This window comes from Micropterus salmoides, unplaced genomic scaffold (assembly GCF_014851395.1).
Source record: "Micropterus salmoides isolate LMB-PRFRI ecotype aquatic unplaced genomic scaffold, ASM1485139v1 Ms_hic_scaffold_22, whole genome shotgun sequence".
NCBI lineage: Eukaryota > Metazoa > Chordata > Actinopteri > Centrarchiformes > Centrarchidae > Micropterus > Micropterus salmoides.
The window spans coordinates 7100805-7123073 of record NW_024041373.1 but is presented as its reverse complement, the minus strand read 5'-3'; the positions used below and the strand labels follow the sequence as shown (position 1 = coordinate 7123073).

The 22269-nt window shown below is 40.5% G+C and overlaps 1 protein-coding gene across 2 annotated transcripts; it reads left to right on the top strand.

Annotated features, from left to right (window-relative positions):
- Positions 1–325: 325 nt before the first annotated feature.
- On the top strand, positions 326–21817 carry hs3st1l1 (heparan sulfate (glucosamine) 3-O-sulfotransferase 1-like1). Of its 2 annotated transcripts, none has more exons than XM_038737974.1 (2): positions 326–549; positions 20306–21817. In XM_038737974.1, the coding sequence occupies exon 2, from the start codon at positions 20493–20495 to the stop codon at positions 21426–21428; it is 936 nt and encodes a 311-aa protein (XP_038593902.1). In that variant the 5' UTR covers positions 326–549; positions 20306–20492; the 3' UTR covers positions 21429–21817. The 2 variants fall into 2 exon arrangements, with proteins under 2 accessions (XP_038593902.1, XP_038593903.1); XM_038737975.1 differs by lacking the exon at positions 326–549 and adding an exon at positions 16285–16306.
- Positions 21818–22269: the final 452 nt, after the last annotated feature.

Genomic DNA, 22269 nt, shown 5'->3' with positions numbered 1-22269 from the left:
GGCCACAGCAGGCCTACTCTCTACACAGGCAGAACACTAATACACAAGCGTAATATTCACCCTTATAAGTATATGTGACAGTAAAAGTAGCATTTCCCGCTGAAAGTAGATGGTTAGATGGGGATTATTGTGTTTAAGTCTGAACTGCAGCTCTGCTAAGGCTGGGTAATTCAGAGTATCAGTCAGGACCTTGCCCAGATCATCTGACGGCAGACGGCTCCTCCCCGCTCCCTCCAGTCTGCTACGCAAAGCAGCGGCTCGGGCACAACTCTACCCGCGTTTCTATACACAGCCTCGTCTGCGTGAGCCGGAGACGGAGTCGAGTTATCCGCTTTGAAAACAAGGAGTCCGTTCCCCCCTTGGTGTCCGCTTTCAAATGAATCAGTGATGAGAGTGACCGAGACAAGAGACGTACGCGTTTCTTCTGTGTGGACCAGCAGTGCGCAAAAGTGCGCTCCGCGGTTCAGCATCATTATCATCACTCTCCGCTCCTGAGATCAACCCAAACCCAAGAGGCGCGCTGAGATCCTCCCCGAGATCCCGTACGAGGTAACCAGCTTTTCTCTAAAGATTTCCTCTACTTTGACTGTGTGAAATGCGTCGCTCCTGGACGACACAGCGGCTCACACACATGCTTTTGTGCAACACTTGAATCTCCAGCGTCTGACAGGAGGATGTTTTATGCCTTTAAATTCACGGGCGATTAATTTATCCATTATTAAGCTAGAATAAATCCGGTATCGCCTTGCAGCATGCTGAATTTGTGACATTTAAAAAGATGATAAGTCATTCATTCGTGGGAAATGAGTGCCTTGTCTTTTCCCTGCAGTTCACATTTAAATCTTCTGTAATAGAGTATTGATTAAACTAATTAAAATTCTACATCCAATAAATTAGCTTTATAAGCTCACAAGAGAGCACTCTTCAGTAGATCCTGAGGGCTATGCCATATAACACGAACTTGAACACTTTCAATGTATTAAAAGTTTTGGCTGAAATGTATTAAGTTAGTGCATTTAAAATAGATTCAAATAACAAGCAAGTTCAAGCAGACATTCATAGAAGTTCTGCTTTTAGTGCTGAAGACTAGTGCATAAAACTGAAAGGTCTCATACTGTTTTTGATGTTAAAGTATGCTCAAGTCAAAGGGCAGACATGCAATGAATGGTATTTGCCAATTTCCTGCTCTTGGTTATATGCAGCCTTGATGTAGTATTGTTTTCCCCTCAGCATCTCCTAGACAATATCTGGTTTCAGACCTACCTAGTGCAATTCCAGCAGCCATGTATTAACGTCACCGGATGCAAATTGCCACAGGCTGTGCAAATCACCTTTAATTATGAGCATGTGGGTGTTGGCTTATGTGAACCGGTGCATCTAGCTGCAGGATTTCTCAAAAGCATAAGACGGTGTCTGAGTTGAATAAGTTCTCTGATGAAATTCAGATTAAACAGCAGCCTCTGGTTCTCACAATTGTGGGTGTAGACAGCTCATTACACTGAAAGGCGCTGCATAGTGTGTGTTACATTGAAGAGTAACATGCACTACCTTTTTTTTTTTCCATTTTGGATGCACAGGTTACCAAACATCTTAAAAATTAAAGATCTCTGCAAAAGTAGATGACTTAAACGTTAGAAAAAAACGTAGGAACATACTTTTAAGGGTGTTAAAAAATAATTCATAATCGTAACACAATGAACACATATATAATCATTACTGAAAGGCAGCTCCTGTAGTGAGAAATGGAACTGGTCAGAAAAGTTGGATACAGAAAAAGGTCAATATGAAAGAGGGGTCGTCCTCATTATTTTCATACTCGACTAATCAACATAAATAGGGCAACTGTTTAAATGTAGCTAAACTGGGACAGATATTTAGTTTGCCTTCGCTTGTCCTGGAAACAAATGTGTGAGTAAAGGTGAAGTTATATGGAAGGCAGCGGGCTGGATGGTCAGTGGGATTTTCCTGACAGTAAGTGTTTATGAGTCTGGTTGTAAAGACGATGGTGTTCCAGGGAGGTGTTATGATTTCTAAATCCCCGAAGAAAACTCAGGGTGTCTCAGTGATGTATGACTGGACAAATATACAGGGTCAGTGGATGTTACACCGTAATGTCAGGCAGGTTTCATGTGGGAAGGGTAAAACGAGGAGGAGGAGGGGAGAGAAACTGTTCTCTGTGTACAATTTCCTGTTATTATGTTTTGTTTGATAGAGATCCATTTGGCTCCACTTAAGAAAGGGGGGGGGGGGGGGGGGGGGGGGGGCAAAGAAAAAATGCATTTTCCTTTTCCCAATCAAGAGCCATAGAAAATAGCAAGAGAATGGAATTAATATTTCATGAGGTTATGTTTGTTGAATTAAAGAATGAAAACTATTAGCTGAGGCATGCAGGGACATTTGTTAAAAATGCAAATTTTTTTCTTGTGGTTGATTGGTTGGTTGATTCCCCTGCAGGAGATAAAAAAATAGCTTTTATGGAAGAACCAGAGTTTTTGACTGCAAAATGTGATTGCTGCAATCTCAAGGCTTTTATTTATTTTTTTGTATTGAAGTAATGGAAGTTATGTGAAATGATTCATGGTTGTTTTTTCAGACTTGTGTGCTTATTTGGTCAAAAAGAAAGTTTTTCTCTAAATCTATTTTCCTACAGTGATAGCACCCCCTACATTTGCGTTCGCTAGGGGGCGCGAGCTGCCACTTTCTGAATGGAAGTTAGCAAGCCAGGCTAAACATCTCACCTTTTTTTTGGAGTGGAATACAAATTTAACAGGATGATGAGTCTTCCCAAATGCTGTATATTGTAAAGGCACGAAAAATCTTAAATCACTAACGATACATAGCCAACGGCATGTGTGCTTGTTGGAACAGTTGAAAAATCATCTTTCTATCAATGTAGCGCAACACAAAGTCGACAGTTCCCAGCAGTGCTGGTTCTCAGATGTCAAACAACCCAGAGGCCTAAAGCTTCGACACTTTTTCCACAATTATGTCCAAAAAATGTTTATTCGTCTTTTGAAAAAAAAAGAAGAAAGGTTATCGTCTATATATCACAATGTGAAGGAGTGGTTTCCTCTTGTTACCATAGCGACTGGGTTCATGAGGACCAGGTATCAATATTTCATGGCAACCCTGTTAAATAGAAGTTGTCAGCTGCCACGTGCTTGATGATTTACTTGATCCAAGCTAATGATCGCTCAGTTCATCTCAGAGCCGCGGGACTTATTCGTTATGTGTTGGCCTGGGCAGATCCTGTGTGTGATTTCAAAATTGAGCTGTTTGACCTATAGTCGATTCCCAGTTCTGCTGGCATCTTGATTTTGGATATTTACACCGCTATGATTATGTTGCCCCGAGTACAATCACTCATCCAGTATTGTGATGGTAATGTCATACAGAGGCTGATTTTTGTGTGCGCCTGTAGAGTTGGCTGGATCTCCTGTCTGCCTCCCCAGTGGACTGATTACTGATCAGACTAGCATTTCATATCAGCCTTGTGAGGGGAAATTAGAGGATTAGCAACAACTTCATGCTTATTCCACTGCGTATCTCCCAGGCCTCCAAATCCTGTGGAAGCCATTGTTATTTTAAGTAGCTTGGCAATCGAGCGTAGAAGGAAGCTCTAATTCTCTCAGGTCTTGGGAGATGCAGAGAGGCAGAAGGCTAGCATTTCGGAGCAACCTCCCCTGCTATTCATGCTCTTTCATGATGCGAAAGTGAGCAACTGAGAGAGGGCAATGAAGCTGGCTGCCAGGACCTCTTCACTCCAATCCTTCGTTCATACATAATAGATAAGTCACTGTAAGTTACAGTACAGAGGCATAACTAGGCTAATGTTCAGATTTGCATATTTGTGCCGAATTCCATAATTCATCATCGTGCAGCAGGCAGCGATTCATGGAGCAAAGTGCCACCTTGGTCCATACGCCATATCTCAGGGGTTAATAGCAACCATGTGCACCAGCAGTGTAGCATTAAAAAGCAGCATCGAAGCTGTCAGTGCCGGGCACGGGAGCTGCGTCTTCATCATCAAAAGCCTCAAAGTCTGAACTCAGCCTCTGGGAAAGCCTTATTAAAGGCCCACAGATTCTGGTGACAGAATCAGACAACAATTTCTTTCCCTGTCTAATTTCCTGCCATTCTGAAATAATAGGATAGGGCATGAGTGGGTGAAAGAGGAGACAGCGGACTGTGGTGACACCTTCTAGTGAACCGATTTCACGGGCCACTTTTTCATCAAGAGGTTCAAGAAACCCTGACGCCGCCATCATCGCCAAGTGTTATGAAGTAGATTTATCATTCCACTTGATGACGAGCTAAGTTATTTATTCATTACCTTTGTTCCCCGCCTGCCTCAGATGAGTAGGCACATTCCTGCCACATCCCTCATTATTAGTGATTGTGTGTCACACATCCTTATTTTCCTTTTTTTTTTTTTTACTCACACCCATGTTTTGTCAGATTCAAATTGAATGTATGTATCGTGTCGGAGAGATCACGACCCCGTCGCACGGAGTGAGATTTGTTTTGATTCAGATGCCTCTGCTCCGCCATATGTACCCATTTATTTTGTGTGGGTGTGCACAGTTTTTGAGGCTGCGGAAGGGAAAGCCACAGATAGACATATGAGATTCCCACTGGTTTCTGTTTGTGAAATATGTTCCTCGTCTGTCTGGTGGCCTGAGAGCAGAATATTTAAGTCACATTTTAATGATGTGATTTCACTGGAACAAGGCCTTTTCCCATGAACGTGGTGATTTTAAGATGATCAGATATGAAGAGGGAAAGTACTTTAAGGCAACTTTATGAATATTTTGCATATAGAAGGGAGTCAGATCAACTGCTGGATCCTCATTAAAAAAATGTGTTTGTTGGCCATTTGGAAAAGAACCACATGTAGGGCATTGTTAATTCAACTTTACTTTGCGAGGTAGCTGGAACCATTTTTGTCTTTTGTCTGTGTTCCCTTTTCTGTACACATCACTGGTAGTAATTTTAAAGGAGCAGATGAATACTCATTAGAACAAAATGTCAGGCGATGGTCGGTCCTCCTGGCTTGCGCTCTTGCCACCACCAGAAGCAACATTTGACATTTGTTATACAGGCGAAGATCTGGGTTTATCTAAATATGAAATTTGATCTTTAGAGACATTGATTGAGGTTTATTGTAGGAAGGTCAGACACTTAACAAAGACAGACTGTGCTTTGATTTCCAAGTTAAGTACAGAGGTGATGAAAATAAAGACCTCACAGTGTCCTTAAAATCAAAACCTTTAGTCCTTCTTAAGCTTTCAACAGAACTAAGATATCGTTTAAGTTGAAAACTGATTACTAAAAGGTCCATCAGCTCTTTTTTACAAGGAGATATACTGTTAACAGTAAGTATTTAACAAAAACTCACACACACACACACACACACGGATAACAGCTAGGCACAGAGTAGTCTCTCAGAGTAAAGAAAGCTATCTGACCAGTGTTAATGGTGTCTCAGTCATGCTTACTGACGAAGGGTTTAGGAGCCATCTCTAGAGGCTGTCCAGGGAGCTGTCCATGGTGCTGAATGAGACTGTTCATCTTGGGTTTCGGAGGGAAGAACGCCCAGACGAGCTGCTCCCTTTTTCCCATCTCAAAGGGGAATATCCTTCATCTGAAACTTAAGATCGAACTTTGAAATATACTATTTCTGTGCCCCACATTGTCCCCTTTTTGGCTTAAAAGCAGAGAGCTGAAACAAAGTGTTGTTCCTAAACTATATATAAGTTATAGATAAGTCTGATATAAAAGTAGTCAACATTACAACAGCACTCAAAAACAACTATTTAATGCAACACAATGATTGTGTTTTTATAAATTACAGTTATATAATGCAAGTGATAGCCTTACATCTAAAGGTAGGAGAAGAGGATAGTGCTGCTTATCACCTCACCTTACTGAAGAGAATAAAAATGGTGTGTTTTCCCACCTTCACCCATTTCCAGAAAGTCTGAACAGTGACCCATTGTCCTTTTTTAGTAACTATTTTACTGTTCAAAAGGGATTCAGCAAATGTCCAGACTTCCACAGTGTGAACAGAAACACAGTACAACGTAATGCAATGTAAACTACAAACCTGTCATAAACACCATTCTACCTTTGTAAAGGTTGACCTGTGTCAAGCAAAAAAGGCAAATATACAAATATTGATTCCATCTTCCTAATTGTGAGGATTTTTTCTTTGTCATAGATTGATTGATGTTAAATTGAATATTTTGGGGGATTTAGACTGTTGGGCACTTTTTTCTGCTTATATTCTAGACCAAATGATTAACTGAGAAATCAATAAAGAGATTAATCAACAAAGAAAATGTATTATGCAATTCAAAACTAAAATCCTGTCATGAATACCATACTACTTTTGTAAAACAGGACACTTTGTCAGAGAGCCCATCATTGAACACGCTTAAGTGACAGGAATTCAATTTATTGAAAGATTTATGTGTACAAGCAAAAAAAAATTAGAAACACTTTACAATGTCATATGGAGCTAAATAGGATTAGTCTATGTACTGAAAATATCTACTGTTCTGATTTTCATTTATTAATTATTTATTAGTCATTCAGTGGTTAAAGCTTCTCCAGTGGGATAAGTTGTGCTTTTCACACAACTTATGAACTGAATAATTTGGGTTTTTGGTGTTGGAAAAAAAAGTACATAGACTAAATGATTAAATGATTATCCGGGAAAGTAATCAGTGGGGTAACTGACCATTTAAAAACAACTATATGTAATTATGCAACTGACTATAGCCCATCGACTAGTGTGAACAACAAACAGGTATTACAGGACAGCTGTATGGCATTGTATTATAGTGCACAAGAGTTTCTATTTTCTATTTGTTTCAGTTTATTTGTGTACCATATTTGGTATGGGTTTGGTAGTCTGCTCTGCATTGTTAGTGTTTGTGACAGTGTGTAGTATTATTATCTGGAGATACAAAGATATAATCAGCATAGATCTGTTAATGCAATCATAATTTGAAGCCCCCTCAGATATTGGAGATTAGCTTCTTATTGATTTATGCCCATATTTGTTTACTCATTTTAATCTTGCAATTATATAATTTGCTGTTTCCACAAATCTACAGTATGTGTGTAGCAGATGTTCAGCATATTTATCATTAAGTGTTTATTCTTTGACCAGTTATAATTAGGAGCAGTGATAATTTGGGTATAAGAGGATAATGATGATTATTTTCATATTTGCTCTTAGTTTTTTTTATCATCTAGGCAAACAAGCCAAAAAAGCCACATTATCTCGTAAATGGGATTTAAGCAAATGAAAGTAAATAATACACAGCCTAAAATGATTTGGAAATGATTTGTGCTTAAAAAGCTCTCTCTGTTGTCACCAATATAGTTGTATAACTAAAAGACAGTAATTGATTTGCAATGCATTTTATTCTAATCTGTGTTCCAACATTCACATATCACCGTCAACTACCCCACTTACTAGTCTTCATTTTAGTGTCAAGGAAACAATTCTGGACATGCATGCAAAACACAATGGAAATACTTTTGCTACTGGAGCTTTGACCATATTTGTGTTCTAAAGCATTTATCATACAGTGAACATTCACAATTCTTTTTTACAGGGGTTTGAAAATGTTTTCATTTTTTGGAGGGTAGTTTTTACATTATATCTTGATATATATATCTTGATAAGATCTTTTTGTTAGTTCAGAGAGTGAGTGTGTAATGAACTGTCCCAGTTAACAGGATAACTTGGCGCTAGATTGTCCCAATAAAAAAAAATCACAGATTTCGGCCCTCACGTTCACAATGAGTTTTCATCACTCGGCTTCCTCTTTACATCATATCCCCTTAATAAACTGCAATAGGATTACAAGGTGTAGGCTATATCTGCTCCAGAGGTCTGGAGCACAGTAGGGATTAGGTATGGCATTTGATGTCAGCTTTCAAGGTTTCAAAGAATAATATACCATCCTCATTTCATCACTATATGTAAAAGTACAGAGAAGGTTGTTTTGGCCGTTGTCTGCAATAACACTGAAAGTGAGCTCAGGTTTTCAGGTTTACAGCTTTGAAAAGAGGAACAAGTGTGAGTAACAAGTTGCCTGTTTGGTCTTTAGGCAATTGTGATCATTGGCAAATTATTCATTATTTTCTGACATTTTATAGATTACATTATAAATGAATAATCATCAGATTAATCCCAACAGTCTAAATCCCCCAAAATATTCAACATCAAATATGACAAAGAAAAAAATAAATAACTAACTAACTACCCCCAAAGCTTCCACTCAGTTCAAATCAAAGTATGTTTGAATATGAATGTAATTCCAAAGTACAACAGGTGACATAAGTTGTTGTTTTGTGGCAAATGCGAGAAATCATTTGTTATTCCTGCTTGTGCCCCCCCAAAGTTAAGTAACTAAAAAGGTACGTTGACTTGTATTCTGTTCAGGGAAGTTTGTGCAGCTGTATCTGCGCACTGATGAATTTCTGAGCAACAGATGCAGTTGCATCGGCTGTGATTTAATGCAAAGAGCGCTCCACTAGGAAATCTCATTGCCCAGCAAATTAAACCATTACCTCCCCAGTTGGAGTTAAATATGGAGAAATTACTCATTTAATGTCTGATTACTTCCTAATACAGCCATCTAAACAATGTCAACCACTCATTCCCGCAAGTAAATTCTGCATCTTTGCTAGATAAGGGTGACAATTACTTGTCAGGGTCACAGTGAAGTTTTATATAAAGATGCACGCTAAGAGCACAAAATTATTCATCTGCTCGGATTCATTATGAGATGGTTCTCTGGTCTGAAGATTTGTCTTCATTATCCAGCCAAGCACCAGGCAAATAACGCTGCCTCATTTGCTTTCCGAGCCTCAATTTTCCCTGAACGATAATGCGGCCTCTCTTTTGTGTGGCTGTGGTAAAGACAAGCAAGCCATTTTCAATATGCACGAAGGATTACAAAGGTTAATCATCAATTTAAAGATAATCTTTGTTAAATAGCAATAGAAGCATGGTGTGTGCTTGAGACAGATATAATCAGGCAAACCCCAAAACAATCCTCTATCTAAATGAAGTGAAAGATGCTTAATCTAGGCTTTACAGCAGGGGTTGATGAGGAGGAGTGAGGAAGGGGGAGGAATGCATCACACTTCTCGACTAATGTTCCATTGTTCCACTGTTTGCTAAATTTACTTGTCACATCTTTTTTGGGGGCTAAACTCTGAGACTGTACAACTTAAGGTAAGAGGGTCCACAGTAAAGCACTCAAAATGTTCTCGCTGTGGCAAAGTGTGTTCAGTCCCAACCTGCTTCAGCTTTGATTAGAAAGCTGGAGAAAATGTAACTCATATGTATCAACCTTTGCTTCATTGTTGCTACGGAGTTGAGATAATTATGGAGTTATAAAATTATGCAATCATGGACGAGATCCCTCTCCCCATGTCTGCAAAAATGAGTAATTCATTTTCTCAGTTAATATGCAAGAGACTGGGAACACCGGGTCCTAGTCATTATCTGGTCTGGCTTGGTGAAACATGTCCGCCAAGGAGGCTAATTAAAATGTGAGCCAGTTCCCTTCCATTCCACCCTGTACATATAGATGGCGCTTCATGATACCAGAACAAGACACAGTTTTTAAGGTATCCAGCTTGTTGGCCCAGAACATATGGTTCTAAAAGTAAAGTAGTTGGATTCAATTAGTTTTAGAAGGACAGATAAAAAGTTTTTTTTTTTTGTCAAACTTGTTGACAAATAAGATAAGTTCAGGATGAAGGTTGGATTGTGGTTCCCTATTAACCTAAGCCATTTAAGTCTCTGGGGCAGGAATTTACAATAATGGGAAATAGAATCAGCTCACCTTAATGGCGGAGGCAGTAATTCCATTGACTAGGTAGACTCCTTTAATAAAGATAAGCCCCCTGGAAAATCAATAACCTGAACTAATTTCGAAAGGACTCAGTTGTCTAGACAAACACAGCATTCACACCTAACCAAACAAGCCTCACAAACCCATTTTTAAAAGGCCTTTTTCATTGAAATTGTTTTGAGAACAAACCAAGGATGTTTTCTCATCTTTGCTACAAGATGTAGTAACAAAGCAGGCCAGCAAGCAATCCTGCAGATGCCCTTTTGGTGATTCTTTTTATTCCCCCATTAGGCCTCTGATGCCGGGTCCACAAACTTCTCTAATTAAGAATTCGTCTTCAGCAAATTCACCCATAAAATGGCCCTTGCTGCAGAACGTGGGGTGATAAAAGGAGTTATTGGGCCTGCGACCTCCTTTGCCTCTTATCTCCCATAAACACTTCAGTTGGTTTTACGGGGCCATGGAGGCGGCAGAACGAGCAATAAGCCAAAGGGGAATAGTGGGGGACTGATGACTTATTCATGAAGAACGGCGCAACAAGACGGCACAGATGAAATTGACAGTGAGAAGTCCTCACACTATAAGTTGTTATGTAGTTCTGATAAGACTTGTCTTGTTCTTGTACTGTGGCCGGGGCGTCATTTCAATATGCACCACAGTGATGTTTTTAAGGATCAAAGCCAGAGTGCTTGCGGTCTTTTTAAGGAGGAATCTAAATGAATACTGCTTACTCATTAGCTTTACCAGGACTCTAACATTAGCTTGTGGGTTTACCATCACACCAGCAGTGACAAAGCTCTGCTCTGCTATGAAAGTCACCCTGCTGAAATGACATGATGTTTTATTCCCTCTATCTCTTTAACCTGATTCTGTCACATACCCAGAATTACACAAACACGGGTATTGTCATTAAGTCGCAGACAGGTCTTTTAAGCTATTTAAATGAGCCTGTATTCTTCACATGCATCTCACCTAACAACTCTGTTTTCCTTTTGATGTGCATTAAATTCAGTTAAAGCCAGAAGTGTTTTTTCTAACCCACAACTCATCTCAGTTTGTGCATGCTCTAGTGATTTAAACTGATGGCAAATCCCACCTCGCTATGCAGACTGAACAGAAGAAGTGTACGGTAGGATTGCATTCAAACTGCTGCCAGTGCTGTGTTCGCCAGAAAGAACAAGAAGAAAAAGTATAAAGTAACAGAGTGCCAATACCTTTGGTTTGTCTTCCTTGAAAAATGTCTGTAAACTGAGCCTTGCTAGTTGTTGAAACTTGACTTAGAATCACATATAAAGCCCAGCTGGCACAAGAGTTTTCATTTCCGTGGAAATCATTCACTGAGATAAAGCCAACTAGCCACCCGGTAGGCATTGGTATGTTGCTGTGCAAAGGCAAATGTTGTAAACAATGTAATGATAGAGCGTACAACAGCCACGTGGAGCTATGATGGTTTACATCCTCCCCCATCTCTGCCCAGTCCGACCTCTGAAGCAGTCCCTGCCAGAGTGGTAGTGACTAGGCACGAGGAAATGGAGCTGGAGATTTTTATTATAGATAAACTCTTCCCTTACGATCTAGTTTGCCCTGCAAGTAGGAAATTACAAAGATATTGCTCAAAGCACAGAGGCAACTACTTCTATTTGCCTCCAAGGTGAAAACTTGTGTTTGTGTCCAGTTTGAGGGTACGTTTATATATTTTTACAGCGGACATGGTCACTTATAATTGATAATAATTATAATTGATAAGTCGATCAACAGAAAATTAAATGGAAATCATTTTGATAATAATTTTCAGTTGTCTGATTAAGCAAAAAAAATGTGCTCCAATGTGAAGATTTGCAGTTTTTGTGTGTCTCACATTATTTCAAACTAAATATCTTTGGTTTTGGACTGTTGGTCAGACAGTGGTTCATATTGTTTTAATGCATACTTGAAAACTTGTGAACCTCTCCTTAACGAAATGTTGTTGCTATGTCGGATACAAACCACAAATCATTAAAAGAATGACTTGGCAGGTTTCAAACTTCTGCGCCACAGTCTGATCCCTCAGATCATGTTACAATCAATGACCAGCATGTGAGGCGACAACTTGAATTTCTTATGCAGATGAGGAAGCTCAATACTGTGGAAGTTCCAGTTCAAGGTCATTTGCTGTGGCTAAATGACATTCCAAAAATATGTTCCTGTCAGTGTCAGTCTGATACTCTTCCCATTTCTGATCTGCATATCTCACAGTTGCGCTTGACTGATTTGTCATTCACACGTACAGCACAAACAAATATAGCTAATCCTGCCTCACACTGTCATGTGACAGTCAAGTCATGAACACTGGGGGGTCAGCTGCTCCCTGACTTTCTCTTAACTAGATCTCACTTTTCTGATTACTGAGAAATTCTTCATATACTGCTTTGTTACAGTTTCCTTTTAATGGACACTATCTTCTGCTCACTATTTATCTGGCTTCATAGTGTGCTCCCTCTTGTTTGTTTACTGTATGTGTGCCGGTAATATCCCGCTGCTGCAGCAGGGAGCACCTTAACCAGTGCTGACACATCTAACTGTATAATGCGCCGACCTCTGATGCGAGCAAACACAGGACACCACTGTGGGAGACGGCTTTAAGTTGAATGCATTATTATCAGCTCACTAACTGCAGCCTGGTGTTGAATCACTTCAGCGCTTGGCAGCCAACAGCACATCACAGAAGGTCCAAATACTAAACCTCGAGTTCTGCAGCGCTGAATACATATTTGTAATGGCAGGAAAACACTGGCAGATCTGTAATGTGCGCCTACCAATAGCATGCTCCTGCCAGAGCGAGAAAGGGTTTCCAAGTTATATAGTACTGCACACACCAGTTGCAGTTTGGGGAAATAAACATGAGATATCCAAGTTGACCTCCTCGAAGAAAATACCAAGCCCCCAGTGTACATACACCTTAGTTAATATGTATTGCGTGCTTTGCCCTGGAGTACAGCATGCACAGTGCATAACTCAAGACTTGGCTGAGGTGGGATACACTTGATGTATTATTTAATGCTGTTTATGAGCTGTAAGATTGATGCTGTTTAATAAGCAACATCACTACAAGATCGTAAAATTCTCTAAACATTGTGCATTTTTCTGCACTTTACTCATCAGAGCTGTGATATCTTTGTCAGCACCCAGCAGGCCTTCCCATAGTTTTTCTCATTAAACTATTCATCAGATAGGCCTCATCAAAGATTAAGAGTATCCCCACAGTTCATTACAAGATGCGCTGCTTTTTATTTGATGAAGTAATTCATCCATAATATATGTGTATATTGCAGTTTGGAGGATGCCTGCGAGACTGGCGAACAGCATCGGCTTTGCAAAGGCTTAGACCCAAGAAGAGAGAATAAAGTTGGTGCATTTGTTTTGATTAAGTCGGCATTTCAGAGTGTTCCCTCTGCGATGAACTGTAGAGCAATTACTTTACATGGAGAAGATCAGACTCATTGCAAGAACTGGGAAAGGCTTGATGGGAAAAGCATGATAAGAATTACAGTAGCATTAAATCAGGGGGAGCAGAATTAGCTTTATCTTAATGTCTGTGATGAGGAGGCTATTGCAGCAGGGGGATCTCAACGCTGTGGAAAGCAAAGGTGCTTTATCAGAAGTGACAGGCTGAATGAGGATCATCAGGCCATTCTGATTGAATTCCTTCTTGTAGTCTGTTGTTGTATCTGAACGACCATGGAACACTTCCCTGGGATTGGTTGCCTCCACTCATGCAAGGGTGATGAGCAAGTCAGACTTTTTTATCTGCGAAAATGCCTCCTGGGAATCCAGACAATGTCAGTTGATGCTTGAAATAAATCTCAGAGCATTGACAAATGTCAAACCTAAACTGGAGGAAGCCTGGGCCAGGGTACGCAGCGGGGTAGCAGAGATTGCTGAAGCAATCCTGTGTCAGTTGAACAATGGTGTGTTTAGGCTGAGTAGTTGGTGGTGTAATGCCATGGGAAATGACGGCCTGAGGGCTGATGCAGCATTGTTTGAGCCTGATAATTTCAGTCAGAATCAGAATCAAATCAAACCAAGAACGTTTCCATCCTCAAAATCATGTAAAATGGTATGAGGTGTTGTTTGCTGATACAGATCATTATGTAGATTTTGCCAATGTAGCATAAACATATATTTGTTTATGAAGCACTGGCCTTCATGAAGTTGGGTGTCTCATGATCTACTTCTGCACAGATGGCAGTGGGCAGAGGGATTTGTAATTGGAAGAGACTACTTCGCACACTGAACCACTCTGCGAGGAAAGAAAAGTGCTGAGAAGACAGCTATACTGTGAAGGTTTAACTCAATGTTACCATAGAAGATCACAGTTAAAACACTGTAATTAGTGCCTGGGGCCGCATGGGTCTGGGTGTACTAGCAAATGACAGATCACCTCCTCTTGAAGTCCATAATGAATGCCTCTGCTGTCATGTGGGTGTGGATTAGGTCATTGTCTTACTCATGTGCTCCCGAAATAGCCAGATATTGCTTACCACCAGAGCTGTTTCTTCTTAGAACAAGGAAATGTTGTCTCGCCTTACTCAGTGTCACTGTGTGAAATGCTGATGATGTGCCTGATATAACCTATATCAATACTAGATAACACATGTCCTATGGCACAGTTATTTTGTCAGACTTCTCAGACTCAAGGTTAAAAATGTATTCCAGGTTTCCATCATTTGACCAATTTATAATGAATCCCATCAGACAATTAATAGCTGCTTTGTTGCTATTGATTTTAATACAATTACAATTACTTAATATAATAATTTCACCAATGAAGACCAAACGGGCCAGGCGGGCCAGGACGTGTAGGGGGGAACGTCACAGCCTCATAAATCAATTGGAAATTGATGCCCATGTCATTGCAGTCACATCGAAAAACAGCTAACAATTATATGAACACAGGAAGTGCTAAAGTAAGGTGGAATTAGTTTGAGATACTCCTCCACCAGGTGGCCCCAGAGGAAAGTGTTACTGTGATACAGGTTCCAGTTGGATGGAAGTGACTTATACAAAAGTTCTGCAATACATATCTTTATGAAGGTTATGTTATGTTCAGCGTTCGATTAAACTATTTTAGGTTAGGGTCATTTTGGAGGATGTAGTTTGTGCTGCTGCTGAGTTACGTGTCACTGACAGGTACTATTATTTTTTTTTCACCCCATTTGTATCAATAAAGGTGAGCTAAATAACAGAATTAAACAGCTTCAACTAAAACTTCAATTATAACCTTTATAAAGGGAGGATTTATTGCAGGAATGTTGTATTAGACTGCATTTTTAGCTAGTGTGTAGCTAATATCCTGGCAATTGAGTGATTTTTTTTTACACCTTCAGGGTGAGATTATAGTCTCTCCACGTTGGTGGACAAATATTTTAATCCTCCAGTGACGAGGACAGATTCAATTTAAGGAACTAGCTTTGGGGAGATAGAGAGAGTAAGATACGTTTACATGTTGTTGTCTAATACTAACATAGTCTTGTCCACAAAAGCCAGTAGTTGTAAGCTTTCGGGTTCAGCTAACCACTGCAGTAGCAATAAATCTCTGAGCCTTTATAAGTTGGCACAATGTCCTGGGAGCTTCCACTCTTTTATCAAATCAAGTTTTATTGTCACGTACACCGTCACGCACAGTACAATGTCTAGTGAAATATCATGGGCCACTAAATGGCTCCACAAGACAGTTGGGGGTTGAATGTCTTGCTAATGGGCAACTAAGTCAAGGGCACCTCTGTTGTAGTTTTCTAGGGAGGTGAGAGTATTACTCATTCCCCGACTGCATTTCACTGACCAGCCTAGAGCTTGAAAGTGGCAACTGTCTATTCTCAAGCTAACACACCCTCCAATCTTCTCACCAGTAAGTGGCTGTAATATACCAGTAATGCAAATAGATGGGCACATCATGGTCAAGCTAGCTTTGTGGGAGGATTAAAATGCTCAGCCATGCTCAAGGTGTTGCTTTAAAATCCCTGGCATGTGAGTGCAGAGCATTTGGTTAGTGTTTAGGATACTAAACACATGGTTGAGGAATTAAGGATTTTACTGGTGTTGTTTTGGAGTGCATCTCATATGTCCCAGAAATTAAACTTTCTCTCAAGATAAAAAAAGTGAGGAGGTTAAGAAGGGAAGAAAAGGTCATCTCTCTCCTCTGTGAATAGCTAAAGCCTTACGCTGTATCAGAAATTAATACATTGAGCCAGGAATCCCACTGTGAACCAAATGCATCCATAATTTAATACCCATCCTGTATGTGGGAGTACAGTCTCAGAGTTACAGTTGAATGTGTGTGGGTGGGAAATATATTGTACTGGTTTTTGAGGGCTTGTTGGAGAGAATGGCAGAGGAAAAGAAGAAGGAGCAAAGGGGAAAGTGCAGAAGAAAATAGAAAGAAGGTGAGTGTGTTTTTGCATTCAAAGTGATATTTTTTAAGGGGAAGAGTCACTGCATCTTACAAGAGATCATCTAACAATGCTGTGAGCCAGTGAAAAAGAGATACAAGTTACACAGATGTAAATAATAAAAATAGCAAAGACACAACCGGGAGATAAGGAGGTTTGTCTCTGCACTCAATTCTACTTCAGATTAAAGAAATGTCTTCGGTTGTGCTGAAAACGAAATTACCACCAACTTGTATCGTAGCTGCATGTATGCATTTGCGTGTGTAAATTCTTAAAAATATGCAATAATATGAATAATAACAATGATTAATACTTTCCACTTCCTCACTTGAAATCAATCACTTTAATAGCACAAAAGCCGTCCTTTGTAATCAAGCTTTATTGCAGTACAAATTATTTTGTACTAATGTCTCTAATGAGCGGCCATTAAAAAAAAAACAAAGTTGCCCTCTTCAATACCTGCTGCCTGCCACAGTTAATGGCAGGGGGCCCTGCTGAATATGAATGAGGGTTTGTTCTGTGGATGTATAGAGACGGCTGTTTGGGTTAATTAGTGGGAACCTGGTTTCCTGTGGCACTGAGAACCTGTGGAGCCCTCCTCTTAGCCTGGTGGGATATAATGAATTGTTCAGATCTGTGCTGTCTGCTCAGATCTGAACAATTTTAGTAGGCAGCACTTTTGCTCTTGTGCAAGACAAGTTTTAAAGCCTAGATAATGGTTGGCAAGTGCAGCTTTCGTGCGTGGAGACCCTGCATCATGGGTTCAAGTGGCAATGCTGTATAGGTTTGATTTTGTTATTTAAGCTATCCTGAATTTGTCTGTACTGTGACCATATTTCCACTTCTTTAAAATTAGGGTCAAAGAGGGGCTGGAGCATTTCCCTGCGCGCAAGGCAGGGAGACATCTTGAACGTATCACTGGGCCAGTCATATAGCTAATACACATAAAAACTAATTCAGTGATAGTAGAGTCATTTATTTAATGACTGGGGCCTCTTTGCTTCCTATCTCAGATTGTTCTCCCAATATTACCAAAATTATGAATTTGAACTGCAAAATACAAAAACTTACCAATATCTTGCAATTTAAAAGAGAGGGTGGAAATTGCCTGTAATTCAGGAAGTATTAATTGTTCATATTATGGATGAAGTGATCCAACAGTTTTTCTCTAGATACCTATTGCAATACCTCAAACCTCAGAATTTGCGATACAGATCATCTGACACTGTGACTGGCATAACTTTAATTGCAAAAATGTTTAAATGACACTGATAAAGATACCCGATCTGCTCACTAAAAACAGTATCAGCTCCAATACCGATTCATTGTATTGGATCTGTGCATCCCTAGTTTATTTTCCAGTTTTGGAAACTCCTCATTTAGCAAACCTGTCCATAGTATTTTCAGTTCCACCCACATCTCACCTTCATGCTCCCACCTGTTACCTGTAGATCAAGATAGTGCACCTCCGGACTCTCTGAAGGAAATGCACAGAAGCAAAACATGCAAACTCCTTAAGCAAAAAAGTGACCAGAGACTAGATTTGAATGTAGACTCTCATGCTGTGAGGCAGAAGTGCTCACGCTGTGCCACCACACACAGATGTTTTACCCTACTCCCAAGTCTCAGTGAGGCCATAGTTCTTCCCTGCCAACCCGTGTTGTGTAACCTTCCACTGGCTCCACAGTGTTTAGTGGAAATAGTCTTGTTTAAGGGGTCTACCAGATTGCGTGGCTGCCATGTGCAGAATGAAAAGCTGGATAGATATGCATCAAGTGCTGAATAAAGCAATAAGGCCCAGTGGAATGTGAAACAATGGCTCCTTCCAGGTGGTGGTGTGCTGTGAGAGGAGTGGGGGGAATTGGATGAGACAGAAAGCTCGTCTGGCTGCCTGGCTGTTAGCATTGGACTTGGCAGCTCTCTGCCAGAGAAACGCTGACAAGCAGGCGCGCCTGTCACAGCACATAAGTGCCTCCTTGCACAACCCCGGGCCCTGTAGGGCAGGTCAGCTCTCCTGTGTTCAGCTCACAGGCCCAGTCCCACAATCAAGCCACAGATCGTAGCGGGGGCATGTGTCATAGCCTTTACATGGATGAAAGGCTCTGTAAGGTGAAAGAAAGGCCACAGGTGACATTGTAGAAATGTGCTGTGAACATTGGTAGTAATATTTCTCACAAACTTTGCTTAATTAGAGGGACAACTTCTGTGATGAAATTGTACTCGAGGTAGAGTATTTCTGCAAGCAGAGACATAATTAATAATAACAGCTGGTTACTAAAAACAACTCAAGTAAACAGTTTTCAGCAAAGTTATTTTTATGCATGCCTCACAAATCCATGGTCCTCGATGACAGTTTCTAAACAAAGATTTTAAAATGACTCATTACTTTCATATGAATTTCAAATGAGTGTGTTTCACAGACTGGCTCTGATTATCACTTTTCACCTTCTGTTTTTTTTGTTGTTGTTTTTTTTTACAATGGTGTGTCATTTTGGAATTTAAAAAGTTTTTGGTATTTTACTGTACAAATTTACTGAGGATTAGGTAAGATAAAAATCTCTCACAAATATATTTCATCAGCCATTCTTTATATATAAGAAACAGAACAAACTTTCTGTGCAGCCTCCTGCTGCTATAAAAGCCACGGAATACCAAATGTGTGAAATACATACAATACTTTCCCCCTTTAAGATGTAATCACACTAAATGCCGTCTACAGAAAGTGACGCAGGAATTCAGCATTTTACTTGTAAGAAAGATTACCCCGTGCGTGCAAAATCCCATCAAAATGTGACAAATTGACTCCCATGGAAGAAGACTAGTTTTGAAAATATATTCAAATTATCTGTTACCTATTTCTAACCTACAATATAAGTGATGATGAGTAATATGTGCTGAACACTTAGTATGTCTTATGTATGCAACCAGAATAGTACTGTGCAGTCGTGTGTGTGTTTTTCTGGCAGTCTGTTCCCAGGCAGGGAATATCTTCGTTTGTTTGGATTACCTTACCGTGACCTTTGCTGTTGAAGCTGGATGTTTGCATAGCCCGGCCCTGTTGCTTTGACTATCACAGTGTAAGCAACAGCTCTCTCAGGTTGTTTTCCTCGTGAGGGTATCTGAAGAGTTTTGTTTTTTAAATTAATTCCATGACATTTAAAAAAAAAAAATGTGTTCTGCTACTTCAACTCATGGCTTTTGCTACAGAGCAACGGAACATTTTTACCTTTGTTATTTCTTGGTTAAGTAAAGGCAAACCATTTGACAAGTGCCTATCGAAGGCAAGAAAACAAGGCAAATATTACATTTTTAACAGCCCTTTTAATATAAGATATAAAAATTTAAAAAGAAAGAAATTCTCATAGTTTGGAAGGGCTCTTCAGCAACATTATAAGTCTTATTTAATGCCTTAAATCCTTCTCCTTGCTGAATTTCATTTCCCTAGTATTGATCTTACTTTGCATGTATAGGAAATCAAAGTCACCTAGAAGTGGGAGCTCTTCTGACTCCCTACAATAAATTTGTCTTTACAGGTCTCCAAATGCCTTGATTTCAATGCTCCAGGGGGAGAGATGTTAAGTGTATTGATTCTGCTGTGGATTTTGGCCTGGTAAAGGAAGACAAAGCATGCTGGCCTTGTAATCTGGCCTTCAGTCACACTTGCATATCTCAGACACATTTTCTAACGAGCTGTCTGGCTAAATGTTTTTCAGCCGGAGAAATTAAAGTATGAATTGAAAGTGACTTTATAGAGTTAGAATAGAAATCAGATGGGAAGAGGGGAGATAAAAAGAGACTCAAAGAAAGATGAATTGAGATTATCCTTTTGAGATGATACACTCATAACACACATGGATTTTATTTATGACTGGATTGCTTTTTCAGGAGAATGAGCAAAGTGCCATTTAGGTATAATACAGACATTCATTCTGCTTTTTATGCCTCAAATCTGAAAGCCTTTTCTTCTTTTTTTGTCTTTGTTCATCCCTACAGATGTGCTGTGGACTGCCGATGAGTTCTCCTCCTCCTCCAGGTCAAGTTCAATGGCAGACAAAGAATGCACTTCCCACTGCTCTTGTTGCCACTGAGCTCAGAAAGACAGATCTCGTCCACAGCTAAACCACAGTCTCCCTTTCTTGCTTTTGTGTCTTGGTCAATATCTACTCTTTAGTCCATCACCATGGCCTGTTTCCTGGCATCTGCCTTTCTTCTGGTTCTCCAGACATATGCTGCCCCACCTGAGCTTGTCCAGGCAGGATTTGGTATAACACTGGACTCCGTGGACCTTGATCCTGGACTACCAGCCAATGTGTCTGTGCCCTTAACCCCACCCCCAGGGACTACTAAAAGAGCCCCACACAGCATCATTATTGGGGTACGCAAGGGGGGCACAAGAGCACTGCTGGAGATGCTAGACATACACCCAGAGGTTGCTGCTGCTGCCACCGAGGTGCACTTCTTTGACTGGGATGAGAACTATGCCAAGGGCTTTGAGTGGTACCGTGAGTTGATGCCCTACTCTTACCCAAACCAGATCACAGTGGAGAAAACTCCGGGTTACTTTACATCAGCCCTCGCACCAGAACGCATCTGCGCCATGAACTCATCCATAAAGCTGCTGCTGATCTTGCGAGACCCGGCTGAACGGGTCATTTCCGACTATACCCAGGTGTACTTCAACCGGCTAGAGAACCACAAGCCGGTGCAAGCCATTGAAAACCTGCTAGTGCGCAATGGAGCCCTGAATATACGGTACAAGGCCATTCAGAGGAGCCTGTACGACATCCACATGCGTAACTGGCTGCGCCACTTCCCCCTTGAGCAGATACACATCGTAGATGGGGATGCTCTGATCCGCGACCCTTTGCCAGAGCTTCAGAAGGTGGAGCGCTTCCTCAACTTGTCACCAAGGATAGTGTCCTCCAACTTCTACTTCAACCAGACCAAGGGGTTTTACTGTATCCGAAGTGATGGTCGAGAGCGCTGTCTGCACGAGTCAAAGGGACGTCCTCACCCAGCTGTCAACAGCACCGTCCTTCAGCAGCTCCGCTCCTACCTACAGGAACACAACCGTACCTTCTTCAGGCTGGTGAAGCGCACCTTCCACTGGCAATAAGGAACCCATATCACAAATCGGACATAAGGGAACCGCTACCTTCTCTGTGATGAGGACAAAAAGTGGGCATACAGCACTTTACAGAACTGACATTTAAAACCCCCCTTTGAATAGCCTCTTAATAACTGCTAATGCGATCTCTGGTTTCAGCAGAGCAGTTCTATATTTACACGATAAGGCAAAAAATTATGAAAAACTGTAACTAGAGGCGTAAGATTAAATGAAGGAATCTCAAAGCTTAATAAGTCATTCTCTCTGTGCCGGAAGCGTTTAAGTGATCAGATTGCCGCGAAAACAAGTTTGTGAAACTGACAAACTTTTTTTCCTCTCTCTTGTTTGATATTCTTGTTCTTGATAATAAATTGTTCTTCTTTCAAATGTACAAGAAATGTGACATGTTTGTGCTTCTCTCTGAATTTCATTCTGACCACCAAAAGCCCCTGAGCCCTCTCACCTAGTAAGTATACTAAGGTAGGCAGAGGCTTTAGAATAAGCCTGATTTGCTGTGGTGGAAGGTAGACATTAATGCAAGGAAATGGGTACCCTGGAGCAGCGCTTTAGTAGTACAGGAATCACTAATAGCTTTGGACATTGAAGGTAGCCTGTGCCTGCAGCTAAATCAGTCAAATCTCCATAGTCAGCAAGCTCAGATCCAGAGAGCTACTGTAGCATTTTGCTGCTGCCCTGCTCAACAGTTTGCTCAGGTGTAGTCATTAAATCATATGCGTAACAGTGGTGCAAAACATTTACCAATGATATCTGTGTAAATGTTTTTTCTACATATTATCTCTTTCCTGAATCACACTTGGCATGCAGTTTTCCCAGAAACATCCTATTCACA

Excerpts from the sequence above, each read along its gene's own strand:
- hs3st1l1 (XM_038737974.1), top strand. The coding sequence starts at position 20,493 with ATGGCCTGTTTCCTGGCATCTGCCTTTCTTCTGGTTCTCCAGACATAT.